At 41.2% G+C, this 14,545-nt stretch overlaps 1 protein-coding gene across 4 annotated transcripts in view; it reads left to right on the top strand.

The window, feature by feature from the left end:
* Positions 1-14,545, top strand: part of TSHZ2 (teashirt zinc finger homeobox 2) — a 219,085-nt gene that overhangs the window by 135,990 nt on the left and 68,550 nt on the right. For 3 of the 4 annotated variants that reach the window (XM_031047630.2, XM_034066721.1, XM_031047631.2), the window contains exon 2: positions 13-3,091. In XM_031047630.2, coding sequence (XP_030903490.1) covers positions 13-3,083 — 3,071 coding nt within the window. In that variant the 3' untranslated portion in view covers positions 3,084-3,091. Of the gene's footprint in view, positions 1-12; positions 4,378-14,545 lie in introns of those variants that run through there. The other variant, XM_005147566.3, reaches the window with a different exon arrangement.

Here is a 14,545-nt window from a genome sequence, read left to right as displayed (position 1 = left end):
ATTACATTTCAGGTTATGTCCAAGAGGAAGATTTAAAGGAAGAGGAAGATATAAAGGAGGAGGAAGAAGATGATGATGACAACAATTCAACTGCTCAGCTCCAGGGCAGCAATGACACTGGCACGGATGAGGAACATGAAGTGGGTCCTGAGCAGAAAGGGAACTTCAGTTACCAGAATTCCCCTGTCAGTCATATATCTAACCAGGATGCTGAAAACGAATCACTACTAAGTGATGGTAGTGACCATGTGGCAGATATTAAAAGCATTTGCTCTAGAGAGCCACAGGACCCAAAAACCAGCAGCCATCCCAAAGCCCAGAATGAAGCACACAATTGCATGGATAAAATGACAGCCGTCTATGCCAACATACTGTCGGACTCTTATTGGACAGGCTTAGGGCTGGGTTTCAAATTGTCTAACTCTGAAAAGAGGAGTTGTGACAACAGAAATGGAGGGAACAAAGCTGATTTTGATTGGCACCAAGATGCACTGTCCAAAAGCTTACAGCAGAATTTACCTTCCAGACCTGTCTCGAAACCCAACCTGTTCAGCTCGGTCCAGCTCTACAGGCAGAGCAGCAAAATGTGTGGAACTGTGTTCACGGGTGCCAGCCGGTTTCGGTGCCGGCAGTGCAGTGCTGCCTACGACACGCTGGTAGAACTGACAGTTCATATGAATGAGACAGGTCACTACCAAGATGACAACCATAAAAAGGACAAGCACAGACCTACCAGCTATTCAAAACCCCGAAAAAGGGCTTTCCAGGACATGGACAAAGAAGATGCACAAAAAGTTCTGAAATGTATGTTCTGTGGTGACTCTTTCGATTCCCTTCAAGACCTGAGTGTTCATATGATAAAAACAAAACATTACCAAAAAGTGCCTTTGAAGGAGCCGGTACCAACCATTTCTTCAAAACTGGTCACTCCAGCAAAGAAACGTGTATTTGATGTTAACAGGCCTTGTTCCCCCGATTCCACGACGGGGTCTTTCTCAGATACTTTTTCTCCTCAGAAGAATGCGAACCTGCAGTTATCATCTAACAACCGCTATGGCTACCAGAATGGTGCCAGCTATACATGGCAGTTTGAGGCCTGCAAATCCCAGATTTTGAAGTGTATGGAATGTGGAAGTTCCCATGATACCTTGCAGCAGCTCACAACCCACATGATGGTCACTGGCCATTTTTTGAAAGTCACAAGTTCAGCTTCAAAGAAAGGAAAGCAACTTGTTCTGGATCCTTTAGCTGTGGAAAAAATGCAATCACTGTCTGAAGCACCTGCCAGTGACAGCCCGGTTTCAAAATCAACTAGTAAATCATCTGCAGAATGCATAGCTCCCACCTCTGAACTAAAAAAAGAAAGCAAAAAAGATAAAGCTGACGATGCAAACAAAGATGAGAAAGCAGTAAAAACTGAGGAGTATGAAGACACTCTTCAGAAACCACTGGATCCCACCATGAAATACCAGTACCTCAGAGAAGAAGACTTAGAAGATGGTTCAAAGGGTGGTGGGGACATTTTAAAGTCCTTGGAGAACACTGTCACGACAGCCATCAATAAAGCTCAGAATGGAGCTCCTAGCTGGAGTGCATATCCCAGCATCCACGCAGCTTATCAGCTCTCAGAAGGAGCTAAGCCATCTTTGCCTGTGGGTTCTCAAGTACTGCAAATCAGGCCAACTATCACCAATAAACTGAGGCCCATAGCTCCAAAGTGGAAGGTCATGCCTCTGGTCCCTATCTCAGCAAATGTGGCCCAGTGCACTCAAGTGAAGAAGGAAACTGATGACAAGGAGGAGGTAAAAAAGGACTATGCTAAAGAGAGTATCCAAGCTGAGCCTGCCTCACTCAACCAGGGTGAGAGAGAACCTCTCCTCAAATCTGAAGCCTCTGTGGAGCCAAAAAAGACAGAACCATGTCCCTTGAAAGAAGAAGACAAAATTAAAGAGGACAGTGGAAAAGAAAAACCAGTTCTCAAGGAAACAACAGCAGCTTCTCTTAGTAATGGTTGTGCTGCTGCCAACCATTCATCTGACCTGCCTTGTGTCAACCCTCTCAGTGCACTGCAGTCAGTGCTGAATAACCACTTGGGCAAAGCCACTGAGCCTTTACAGCCTCAATCCAGCTGCAGCCCCAGCTCTAGCACAATTTCTATGTTCCACAAAAGTAATCTAAATATGATGGAGAAGCCAGTTTTATCTCCAGCTCCAACGCCACCAAAGCCTGCAAGTGTATCCAGGCACTATTTATTTGAAAACAATGATCAGCCTATTGACCTGACCAAATCCAAAGGCAAGAAAGCTGAGTCACCTCAAGCACAATCTTGTACTTCTCCACCTCAAAAACATGCTCTGTCTGACATCGCTGACATGGTCAAAGTTCTTCCCAAAGCTACTACACCAAAACCTGCGGCATCTTCAAGGATCCCATCTATGAAATTGGAAATAGATGTCCGACGCTTTGAGGATGTCTCAACAGAAGTCTCCACTCTGCATAAAAGGAAGGGCAGACAGTCAAACTGGAATCCTCAGCATCTTCTCATTTTGCAAGCTCAGTTTGCTTCCAGCCTCTTCCAGACATCTGAAGGTAAATATTTATTATCAGACCTTGGCCCACAGGAGCGCATGCAGATTTCCAAATTTACTGGACTGTCAATGACCACCATCAGCCATTGGCTGGCAAATGTCAAGTATCAACTTAGGAAAACTGGAGGGACAAAGTTCTTGAAAAACATGGACAAAGGACATCCAGTCTTTTATTGCAGCGACTGTGCATCTCAGTTTCGAACCCCATCTACTTACATTAGCCACTTAGAATCTCACCTAGGTTTCCAAATGAAAGACATGAACAGGCTGGCTGTGGAGCAGCAAACCAAGGTAGAGCAAGAAATCTCCAGAGTTTCAGTTCAAAGATCTCCTGAAACAATAGCTGGAGAAGAGGACACAGACTCTAAGTTCAAATGTAAGTTGTGCTGTCGGACATTTGCAAGCAAACATGCAGTAAAACTTCATCTAAGCAAAACACACAGCAAGTCACCAGAACACCATTCACAATTTGTAGCAGAAGTGGATGAAGAATAACTCTTAAGGTATGCATGCTCTATAGCGAGTTTTAATTTCATCCTTTTAAGGAGGCTTCGTAAGACATTTGTACTTTCTTAAATGCAGGAAAACAGTATAAAATTCCTAATGTACTCCTGCTTCATTTGTCTAATTGCATGTACATACCCATTTTATAATGTTTTCAAGAAGAGAGCTTGGTAAATGCATAACCACATTGCTCTAAATAGAGAAGTTGCTTCTTAGTATTTTCAGGATAGCTGTTTTCCCAGGTCTCACTCTCCTTTTTTGTTTCTAAGAATTTATGTTTTCACATCCTATGCGCTTCAGTGTGGAATGCAACAATTAAATGCTACTCTTTGCAATAAGAATGGAAAACATGGGGAAAATAAAGCACAGAAAACCAAAAGGCTATTAACTCTTTCAGTGCTAACACACCAGTAAATCTGATTTTGATAGGAGAAAAGACAATTCAAATGTCAAATTAGCAAAATCTTAATTATTCTGAGTTTCTCATAATCTAAAACCCAGACCCAGGAACCTACAAATAACTCTGAGAAGTTCATGTCTAGTTCAGTTATGCTTCTGTTGGTAATTGGAGATTCAGTTTTGTAAAATATTCTAATATTTTACGTGTACTTAAACACTTACTATTGTGAGTGGCCTTTTTTGTCGCATCATTTTAACCCATCTCTCCATTATTCCTTTTTTAACCTTTTGAGATGTTTGACTATATTTTGTTTCATGTTCGTGGGAGCGCTTGTCAATCCATAAATATCCCTGACTTCAGTGCAAGCTCTTGTGTAACCTGGGGGGGTGTTAATGCTTAATTGAGAAAGCAGCTAGTTTTTTTACAAGCTTAATATTTCAAAGACCTGTAAGTAGGATACTTCTACGTTAGTGTTGCTATTTTGCTGCAAGATACACCAATTGCCACAACCAATGTTTATAACATGTAATGTAATATTCAAATGACACACAGTTTTTGCGGTTTTAATTTTACTTGATTCACAAACTTGAATATTCTTGATTTAAATAAATATGCAGAACATCAACTAAAAAGTCCAAATAGAAGTTTTTTTGTTCTAATGAGTTTATTTCCAGGAAAACTCTGTTAGTCATTCCCAACAATTTCTCCAGCAGACTCAGGCTCTGCTTCTCCTCACAAAATAATCATGTGCAGATTCAGATTTTCTCCAGTGTGTTCATTACTTGAATAACATTTGGGAAATGAATTTGTCAGACAGTCAAAATTAAAGATGTGTTGTGAGTTGTCACTTACGCCACCTGCTATTGTGGCTATTCTCTGGCTAATTGAGGGTGCAGCACTTTGAGGTTGAATACCCGTTTGTGTGAAGATTTCACATTTGTTTGCTGGAAATATTCATGAAGCTTTAGAAACACTTTCTGTGTACAGAGCCAGCACAAGGACTATGCGTCACTTAGGCTCCATTAAAAAGGCTACTTTTGAATAATTTAAGCCACTAATCAAAGACTTACTTTGGGATGGGTAATAGAAGCTATTACTATGGAGTATAACGTCAGTATTCGAGTGCAGTAAGATTTAAGTTTTACATACATCTTGAACGTGCTGTCTGCATTTGACTAGATTTATGCTTTCTGCATATTTTAGCCAGCAAAATTCTGTCTAACCCAAAAAGAGTTTGTTTTCTAAATAGGGCTAATTCCTGTAAGTTTCTATTTTAGCATTTTTAACCTAACATGTTGTTCCTTGGTTTTTTGACCATTTAAAATCAACATATCTGACAAAATATCAGCAGACTATAAGAGACTGGTTAGGAAAAATAAACCATACTTTGTTTCCTTTCCCATCAGTTAATGATTATTAAGACTCTGACATTCATAGTTTTCACACAAGAGATATTAGAGCAAACCAATAATTTGGGTACTATCAAACAAAAGCTATCTGCCAAATATATTAATGTAACAGTTATTTTGGCACATTCATGGCTTAATACATGACAAATGTTTCTGATTCGGTCTTAAAAGCACTATATTATTACTAAGAGGCAAACCAAACACCCACCTTTATAAATACATTACTATATCTGAGGATTTGGGGAACAAATACAAAGGAAAAAAAAATCCCCAAGGGAAAATAAAAAAAAAGAGAGGTTTCTGCGTTTCAGTAACCTGCGCAGACACATTGTGGGTTTTATTCAGGTGATGTGTAACTACATAAATAAGGTAGTGTCCTTCCTGCCTTTGGGTACAGAGAAATTGCTGTCCTCTTAATACTCATCCATTTCTAATTTATATCAAGATGCAGGTTGTATCTTACCTTTGAAAAAAATATATTTAAATTGCAATGACAGAGTGATAGCACTGTTATCTGGAACTATAATTTTAGTTGGTATGCATGATAGCACAAATTGTATGAAATGATGGGGTATTTTGGATAGCATTGTAAAGATTTTATTACACTTTTGGAGCCGTAAGCCTACTGAAGTTCTGACTGTGTAAGAAATATGGAGGCCAGAGTTTATTCATATGGTTTCTCCCTGAGATCTGCAAGGATACTAGATCAAATAATAGGGATTTTCAGAGTTTAATTATTCTTACCATGGTATTTTGAAGATCCAGTATACGTTTGAGCAATAACATAGAGGAGAGCACAGTATTTAGAGACAAGAAATATAAAGCATACTGAGATTCTTAAAATGCGCACATACATTTGTGTTTACTTCTAGGCATCATTGTAGTGAAATAGAAATAAAAATAGAGAAAATATATGGAAATAAATGGAAATAAACCAGTGGAAAGAATACTCAAAGTATAGAAATACATAAAATACTTTCTGTATTTTGATGACATTTACTATTAAAGGTTATACTTCAAAATGTTAGCTGTCATTAAAAATATAATGAATAATCTGCATTAGTACTCTAGAAAAATGTGTTATGTTTATGAATTTATTTTTAAGACCTCTGTGAGGCTGTTTATGAGAAATTTGCTATAAATTCTTCATAAGTGTAAAGACATATATATCTGCTTTATATTCATCTTTGGTGTTTTCCTGAATTCTAACTGATACGGCTTTAGTAATGCAATGTAAGATTTGTGTCATATAAAACAGACATCTCTATTCTCTTTCATTTAACCTACTTCAAACTCGTTTCTTATTGCTATTCTTCAAAGAAAACCCTCAAACATTAGGGAACGTGACTTTAATTAGAAGTAATTTGTTTGTTGGCTTATACCTTTGAAGAACATTTGTTCATTTTTTCAACTAAATTAGAAATTTTATGTTGTCCGGAGAAGAAAAAAACCCGACAAGGCAGAATCATATTTCTCATTTTCAAGTCAGGTGATACTGGCTATAAACAGATCAGTAACTGAGGCTCTGTCCCATCTTATCTACAACTTCTTGTAGAAATGAGTCTCTGTAGACTCAAATTATGAACTTAATTGCAGAGATTTCTTTTGCAAAAGACCCTGCTAAGTAAACAAGCAGCTACCTGAGATGAACTAATTTGAAAGTAAGGCTGCTGCAAAACAAAAAAATGAGTCATAATGATAAACAGTTTTTCTCTCTGTCTCCTCCTTTGTCTTTTTTTAACCATCAAGTTTAAAGCTTCTACAGTGCTTTTTTTCTACTTTATAGGAGACAACTGACATTCTGTGGTAAATGGAAGAAAGAGCAGAGCAGAACTGAAAATCCTCTAATGCACTGACACTAACTTGCCCTCTATTGTTGAAAATGAGCAGGCAATCATGATTGTTCATCAAATGGCTCCTAATGCAGTTAAAGCATTCAGCTATAATTTCTCCTTGCATTTATAATTACTGTCATAGACTGCACACCTCAGTGAGCAGATTAAAGCTATAAACTATTTAGCCGTAGCTTTAAGATGAGGAACTTGATTTGTCTGGCAGCAGTTATTTGTTAGAGAGCTTGACACTTCACATAAAAATGACTCAACTTGATGAAGAACAATGCAGTTTAAGCAATGCAGTGATTTTAAATCAGTCATTATACCACGCCCTGTAAGAATTGCAAAGCAATTTGTTAAATGATATATAGGACTCGTAGATAACTGTATGTGTTAAGTATACCAAAATAGAAGATTTTTTTCTTCTGTGGATTTTATTTTCTCATCCCTCTGAAACAGTAGGAGCTGCTCTGAACATCATGTTCCACTATTAGCCAATATTGGCATTAACATGGGCAAGGACAATTGTGTGGATTAGTAGTCCAAAACTGTTTTTCAGAGAATTTAGCTTGCTCTTCATCTTTCATTTCTTCTTACCAGCAAACATTAACAACTGAGGAACCCTTTCAGGAGAATCAGACATGCTGGGATGCAGCTGCCTACAGTTGTGTCCCCCACAACTTGTAAGCAGAATTTACCAGCAAAACTGAGGGTTCTGCTCACCATGTAATCAGCCAGAAAGAGAGGGTTCATTGCAATGAGAGCTATGATTGCTCAGTTTGAATGGGACTTTTCTGACAACATCTTGTTGGAAAATGACTTCTTGATGGTAAAAAATATCAATGGGGAAGTCCTATTTTAAAACAGACTTTTGCTGGGATAAAGTAGGTAAAATAGCTGAGCACCATGAAGGAGAGAAGAGCAGACAGAGGAAAGGTCTTTCGCTTGTGCTGGAAGGGACACACAGAGCCCATTCTCAACAAGGGGCTACTTCCAACCTATCACTCCTCTCTCAAAATAGTCCTGTTCTAGTGAAGCCTCAGTTCTCTATATCCTCTGAAATCTATCACTGTTTCCCCAGTGTTAGATTGGAACTTACTGATTTATTTAGTTTAATTTAGCATGTTTAAATCTTCAAAGTTTTCCTGGACAGCATTTTTTCAATCTAGTAACGCTCCTCTTAAAACCACTGATAGTGTGTTCCTGGCTTCCCTGAGAGCAGGGTCAGGCCAGATGATACATCAGAGTGTGTCAGCACAGATATATCAGTGTAGATCTACTTGCATTTTATGAATAGTACAGGTAGCTATTAAGATCAGTGTTACTTAGCATTGCACTAGCACATCCAACCCGTTAGGTCAACCCATATTGTTTCTAGGCTCTGTATAGGCATACTGTATATGACAGTTCCTGCCCCCAGTAGGCAGGAACTCTTCTGCTCACAAAGAAACAGCAACTTTTAAGTATTTCAACAAAAATCTAACTGACCTTGAACAGCACCTATCTCCTCAATCATTCAGTATTCATAATGATATAAAAATCTTTCTTTCTCCTTGCTACATCTGATATTATTAAATGCTACAACCTTCATAATCTATAGCAGAACATTTTTACCCAGTGAGATTTCAAAGGGTATCAGTGTCTTATTTATATATTTTACACCTCAGCAATCAAATCACAAAGATCAATAACAAAAGGAAGAGGCACGAGCAGTATCCAGCCCTCAAAAGCACCTTTCAATAAAAATAATGTAATTTAGCAGGATGATCACTCAGTGCAAATATGATGGAGCACAGATGGAAAATGAGGAAAATTATAGATACGGTTTTATGGGAGGAGGAAAAGAGGAAGAGATTTTTCACTATTTATTGGGATAATGAACAGATAATTCATTCTTATTAAGTTGTAGTCTTCAAGCCTCATTCTGCTGTTTCTTCCCATCTTCTCAATTCACAACTGGGTTTGTTTGTGCATCTAGGCAGGGTCTGTTGGCTGAGGAAGGATCAGGCCTTTACACAGGTTTTCACACATCAGCAGAGTCACACAGGTTTTACACCAATGCAGCTCAACTCAGGACCCTGTCTACAAGAAGAGGAATGAAGGAGAACAAGCGATGCTCAGCACAGAACTGTGACGGTGTTTCTTTTTCAAGAGCATCTCACCTTCAGGAAAGGGGCAGCAGACCCTGTGTTTCCAGCCTGTGAAAACATTAAGACACCACACCAGGTAGCAAGATCAGAGTCCCAGAGAGAGCCAAGGGGACTTCTGCTCACCCTCCCACCTCCCTGTGTCTGGAGAATCGCGTTTTCCCAGGAACCCAGGTGGCCAAACCCTTGAAGGTGTGAGGCAGCAGGAAAGGTTTCCCCCACTCAAGTCTGCAAGAAGAATCCTGCTCTGGGTGCAATGTTGTCTCTATCAGCTCTCCCCCTGGCAGATGGACAACCAGGATGGCCGTGGGAATCAGGGGTTGGAGACAGAGAGAACGACAGCAGCTTCTGGAGTGGAGGGAAGGAGGGGGACATGGGGCCGGGAGGGATTTGTTCATCGTAGTAAATTTACACAATCCCTTTATTAAAACAAAACAGTGCCTCCTCCCCTCCAAAATCCCTCCCTGCCAGCACTCAGCGCTGGGTCTTCTGCCCGGGGTCAGCACATGCAGGAGTGGGGGAGGGAAGGATGGGGGAGTGGAGGAGGTTGTCATGTCTAATGAATACCCTGAATGTATCGAGATATATATTTTTTTCATTTCAGAAAAGGTTCCATTAAGAGGGAGACAGCCCTAACATGTGCTTTGGCCCCTCATCAGATTTATGAGTATTTGCTCTGCTCTTTAATAGGAAACTCTGCAGCAACTGCCACCTTGCCTGCTCTCCCTGAGATACACAGTGGCTTCTCAGGGAAATGCACTTCATTATTAATGTGAATTTGTACGTTTTTATGACACTGCTTGGGGGAAGGGGCAGGCAGAGTTTTCCTGGTGATATATGCTCATTTCCAACCATTTATTGTCCCAGACAATCGAAGAACAATGATAAACATTGTTATAGAAAGTGGAGGGTGCCGCAGTGACATTTTTGAAGGCAGAGGAGAGGTGGCTGGAGTGACTTTGATGTAGTTGTTTCCCTCCACTCCACCTCCTCCACCAGCAGCATGGTCTGCGTGGTATCACCCACTGCCTCCCCTCGATCGCCTTTTCCAGGCCAGCCAAGACCATTTTCTTTGCTGCAACAGAGGGGGTATGGATGGAGGAAACAGAGCTCATCCTTCAGGAAGCCTGTACTGCAGAGGATCGCAGGCCTTGGAGCGAACGGATGCTCAGAGGCCCCATGTGCCTGTATTCCAGCAGTGTCTTCTCGATTTATCAAGTGACCAGCATGAAAACACTGTACACACAGCAGCTTCAAGGCAAAGCAGGCCAGGATAAGAAAGGCAAGGGTATGGGGACATGGTTTATGAGGGTGTTCTCACCATCCTCCATTTTCCCTTTCTAATGCCACACTCATCCACGATTTTAACACAACTGTGAAAGAGCTCCAGTGGGTGATGAAAATGGGCTGCACTGGAGAACCAAAAAAGTTCAGCCTTCAAGCTCACCCAAAATAGACTGATCAGGAAGGCCATGACCTCCACATGCTCTTTGTTCCCGTCTTCTCCCAGTAGTGCTCTGCACTGTCTGGTGAAGGTCGAGGTTGTGTTACACTGCCTATGCCACACAGTGCCCCAAGCTCCAAAAGCCCTGGTGCTTGAGGAAGCTTTCCTGGTCCCTGTTGGGATATTTGCTCTCTGCATCACTGCCAGGCTAAGCTCTCTGTGCCGTGGAGCCCGTAGCCTCCAGCTATAAGTGAACGATTGCCATGTTTTGTGTTCATATTCTATTCCCTTGCCCTCAGTCTGCACAATCCTTTGTAACAGGAGATGTGCCCTACAGCTGAACACTGTTAAAGCTTCCTTTATGACATTTTGCTGCTCTTCTCTGAAAGTTGAATAGTGGTGAGGTAAGAACATCAGAATAGCTGTACATGGTTAGGTCAAAGGTCCAAGTGTCCATCCTACCTATGACCATGACCAGTATGAGTGCAATAACAGGGCAGACATATGGTGCCATTCCCAGAGCACTCTCCCAGCCTTCAGATTTACACTTCAGTGACTTCTTCATCTGGAAAAGATTATTTCCCCCTGCTCCCAGAGCCGCAGAAGACATGTAAGAGGCCTTCCCAATAGCTGCAGAAACTTGGGCACCACTGTGAGGCCTCTTGGGGTGAGCTCTGGAGCCTCCCCATCCCAAGGAGGAAGCAGAAGATGTACAAACCAGCCTGTGACAGGCCAGTTCTGAGCCTTCACCCTTGTTCTTCACACATAGCTAAGGAAGGAATCAATCACACACAGAGTGCAGAAGTGGTATCAAGCCCCCAGACCTAATGGCATTGCTCTTTATTCCATTCTCTGTTTGACTTTCCCTGGGAGTTTCCCATGATGCAGTAAAAATGCCACCCTCAAAAGATTTCTTTCTCAACTGTATGCAAAGCAGGACTTATAGTCTTACCTCAGAGCTTATGCTAGCATGGACCAGTAATTCAGAGGAGGCAAAACTGCTTGTTCTGTTACACATGGATAAAACTATTTTGATCCCTTCTGGGTTTGCTTTCAGCTTTTCTAAACCTCCAACACACTCTGTATGCAGACAAAAGCATTTTTTCCATCTCCTCTTGGAGAAGTGTTGAAATTTCCAATGTGAAACTGCTGCTTTCATATTCATTTAACAAAACCTCACAAAGACTCCTTATTTCTGAAACCCCTCTGAGTTTATACCATAAGTATACACAGATCACTTGGAATTATCTATGCCAATGCATGTAACCAATACCCTGGTGCAGTGAACAGCTGCTGGTAGATATCTCCACCACAATACTCCACCTCTCCACTTCTCAGTTATTTCAAGGCAAGGTTTAGAAGAACCCGTCTGTTCAACTCCCTGTCGCTGCCCTCTGCTGCTCTTCATGCAAGTTCCCTGCAGCCACATGTGCATTGGTGCTTCAAAGCACAATGCCTACACAATACTGACTATTTCTGGGGGGCAAGACAAACTGCAGGCACTGATCACTGTTGGGACCCCATCCTCATGGCTACCAACTTTCTTTGTAGGTCCATTAAAAAGACTGACATTGCCTTTAACCCACCTCATGGGCTACATCCCAAGGGACATCATGGAAGAAGAGTCCCTCTGGAATGTGACAGTACTGTGGCTTGTTTCTGCCTGTGTTCATGTGAAGTGAGAATGCTGCTCTTCCGCTGCAGAAGGGCAAACTAAATATTTCCTTCATGCTCACTCAGCTCAGGGGCAAACACCTGCATATGGATCAGTACTCAGTGAAGCTCACCCTAGACTAGACCTACCCAGATAGTCTGTGGGTGGGCTTCCAGTCGAGTGATTCACTTGCCTCTGTAATCCTATGCAGCCCTAATCTGTTGGCCTTGGTTTCCTATGGTGCAAGACCCAGGTTTGTCATTTAGGGGGAAAAACGATGGGGGAGGTAATTCTCTTTATTTGGTCAGTGTTTTTTTTAAACATTCTCTGTGCATAATTCCTGGAATTATGTGGTGGACTTTTTCTATAAATCACAAATGCACAAAAAAAAAATAACTCTCAGTATTTTTCCAAAGAGATTAGGGTGAAGGTTCCTACACTCACTCATATTTCATGTCTGGAAAAAAATACCAACAAGAGTGATAAGCATAGCCAAAATTAGTGTAAAAGCACACCCTGTCATTTGTTTTCCATGTGCCATATGTTTTCTGAATCCTGCACCTCCCACATACAAATTGCATGCAATAATGTGGGGTGCACACATTACTCAGGATTATTTAGTTAAGCCCTGCCTATACGGAGGGAATTAACTTAGACAAAGTCAAGCCACTGTGCTTTGTTTTAGGTTTTTTTTTTTGCTTATTCTGGATTCATAGAGTAGAAAATTAAAGATCCCACTGTGCCAGGCTTCATGTCATTTGGTTTTAATTTAATTCATCTCTTCGATTCTCCTCGTTTCTCCTTCTCTTTGAGTATTATCAGTAGGTGGTCCAAGCATCAACCAGAAGATTTACTGGCAAGACTGAATGTATGAATGCTACGAACACATTGTTTTTTCAATATGATTTAATGACCTTTTTGGCATTCCCATGGCTGTTGAAATCTTCCATAATAATTCCCTTTGGCAGCCAAAGCTCCTGTTGATCAGGTGAAAGCTGATGCAAATGTCAAATGTCAATAAATTTGTAATCCATAAATGAAATACTTAGTGCTGGAGTGAGACAATGTTAAACAGAGTGCAGCAGGAGATACCTAGGATATGAGCTACATCTTCTTATGGTGAACAGAAAACAAACAGGAAAGGAATGCCACCTCCAAAACCTCTCCATAGCCAAGGTCTTTCCCTTCTCCATGCTTCCTGTTCTCCCTGCATGGTTTCTGGATTGCTGAGCTTTGCTAAAGTAGGCTTTATGGCTTGCATTTGGCACAGCTGAGTCTGGTGATGCAGGTTCCGTCCCTTGTTCTGCTTTTGACTCGTCGTGTGAGGTTGCAATTTAACTTCTCTGTTTCTAAAGGAGCTCTTCACAGTTCAGAGGTTTCAGAGGCTTCAGGGTTTGATCCTGGAAATTATTAGTTATGCAAGATATTCCAGTAAATTAACAAGACCACTTATATAACTTAGGTGTTGCTGGAATGAGTCATGGCTCATTTATAGTTTTAAGATGCTTGGGAAGAGCGAACCATGTATGAAGCCTGGTTTTATATACAATAAAGACATAAGAACAATCACATAATTTCCCAGGAGATTTTCTTAAGGGCCCTTCACTTTGACCTTTGGCTCTGAAAAGCTCCAGCTTGTTTGACATTGAAAAAAAAGCAAATGTGTGAATGCAGTGCCATGAGCATTTGCACTTTGAGCATGCTGGGGCGGAACACAGCTGAACTGGAAAAGGCTGTAACAGCTAATGTACGGGGAAAATATAACAGAGGCATTTACTTAATAACTCAACTAATTCCTTTAGCTCACCTTGTAGGGATTTAACCTTTGAATGAGAGAGTCCCTAGTTCAAAATCCTGTGCCTCCTCTGTCCTCATGTTAATTTTTAAATTATATATCATTGTTGAGAGGCCCTTGTGTTGAGCATTACAGGCCATTTTTCATGTCTAAAATGGGGAATTATAACTGAACATTAGCTACTGGCTATAAATCACATGGAACAAAGTGGCATCTGCATCTACTCAGTAACAAGAGTGGGAGAATTGTAACTTGCCTAAAATGAGACAGGAAAGAGTACACAAGTGCAGTAGGAGAGCTAATTGTGACTTGAGAAAACCAGTGGTTCTTCCAAGTGTGTGATGCTCTGGAGCTCTCCACAACCGGTGTTATAAGTACACAGTTAGCGTAGGAGCTCAGTCAATCTGGAGGGCAAATGTAGAGCTGGAAGCTATTTCACCCCCCATGCAAAGCCACCTGCCATGATGTGGTCATGCTGAGCCAGGGTTGGGGTAAGGGAGAGCCTTTTCAAGCCTGGAAATAGTACTTAACTCTTTTGCTCTCCCCATCACCATCCTCCATCAGCAGTGTGAATGAGCAGTGACCACAGTTCCCTCTCCCTGCGATATGTTTTTATGTCTATTGTAGCTTAAGGCCAGGTAAGGAAGCAGCATAAGTCTGTTAACAGAGCAATTATCGAGGCTGCTCCTATGGGCTGACCAGCTCCCTCTCTGCTTCTCAGCTCACAGGGCAGGAAACGCAGTGCTGCCTTTCTGAATGTCCCACCGAT

The sequence above is a fragment of the Melopsittacus undulatus genome, chromosome 10, assembly GCF_012275295.1.
Source record: "Melopsittacus undulatus isolate bMelUnd1 chromosome 10, bMelUnd1.mat.Z, whole genome shotgun sequence".
Lineage (NCBI taxonomy): Eukaryota > Metazoa > Chordata > Aves > Psittaciformes > Psittaculidae > Melopsittacus > Melopsittacus undulatus.
This window is presented reverse-complemented; position numbering and strand designations above follow the sequence as displayed.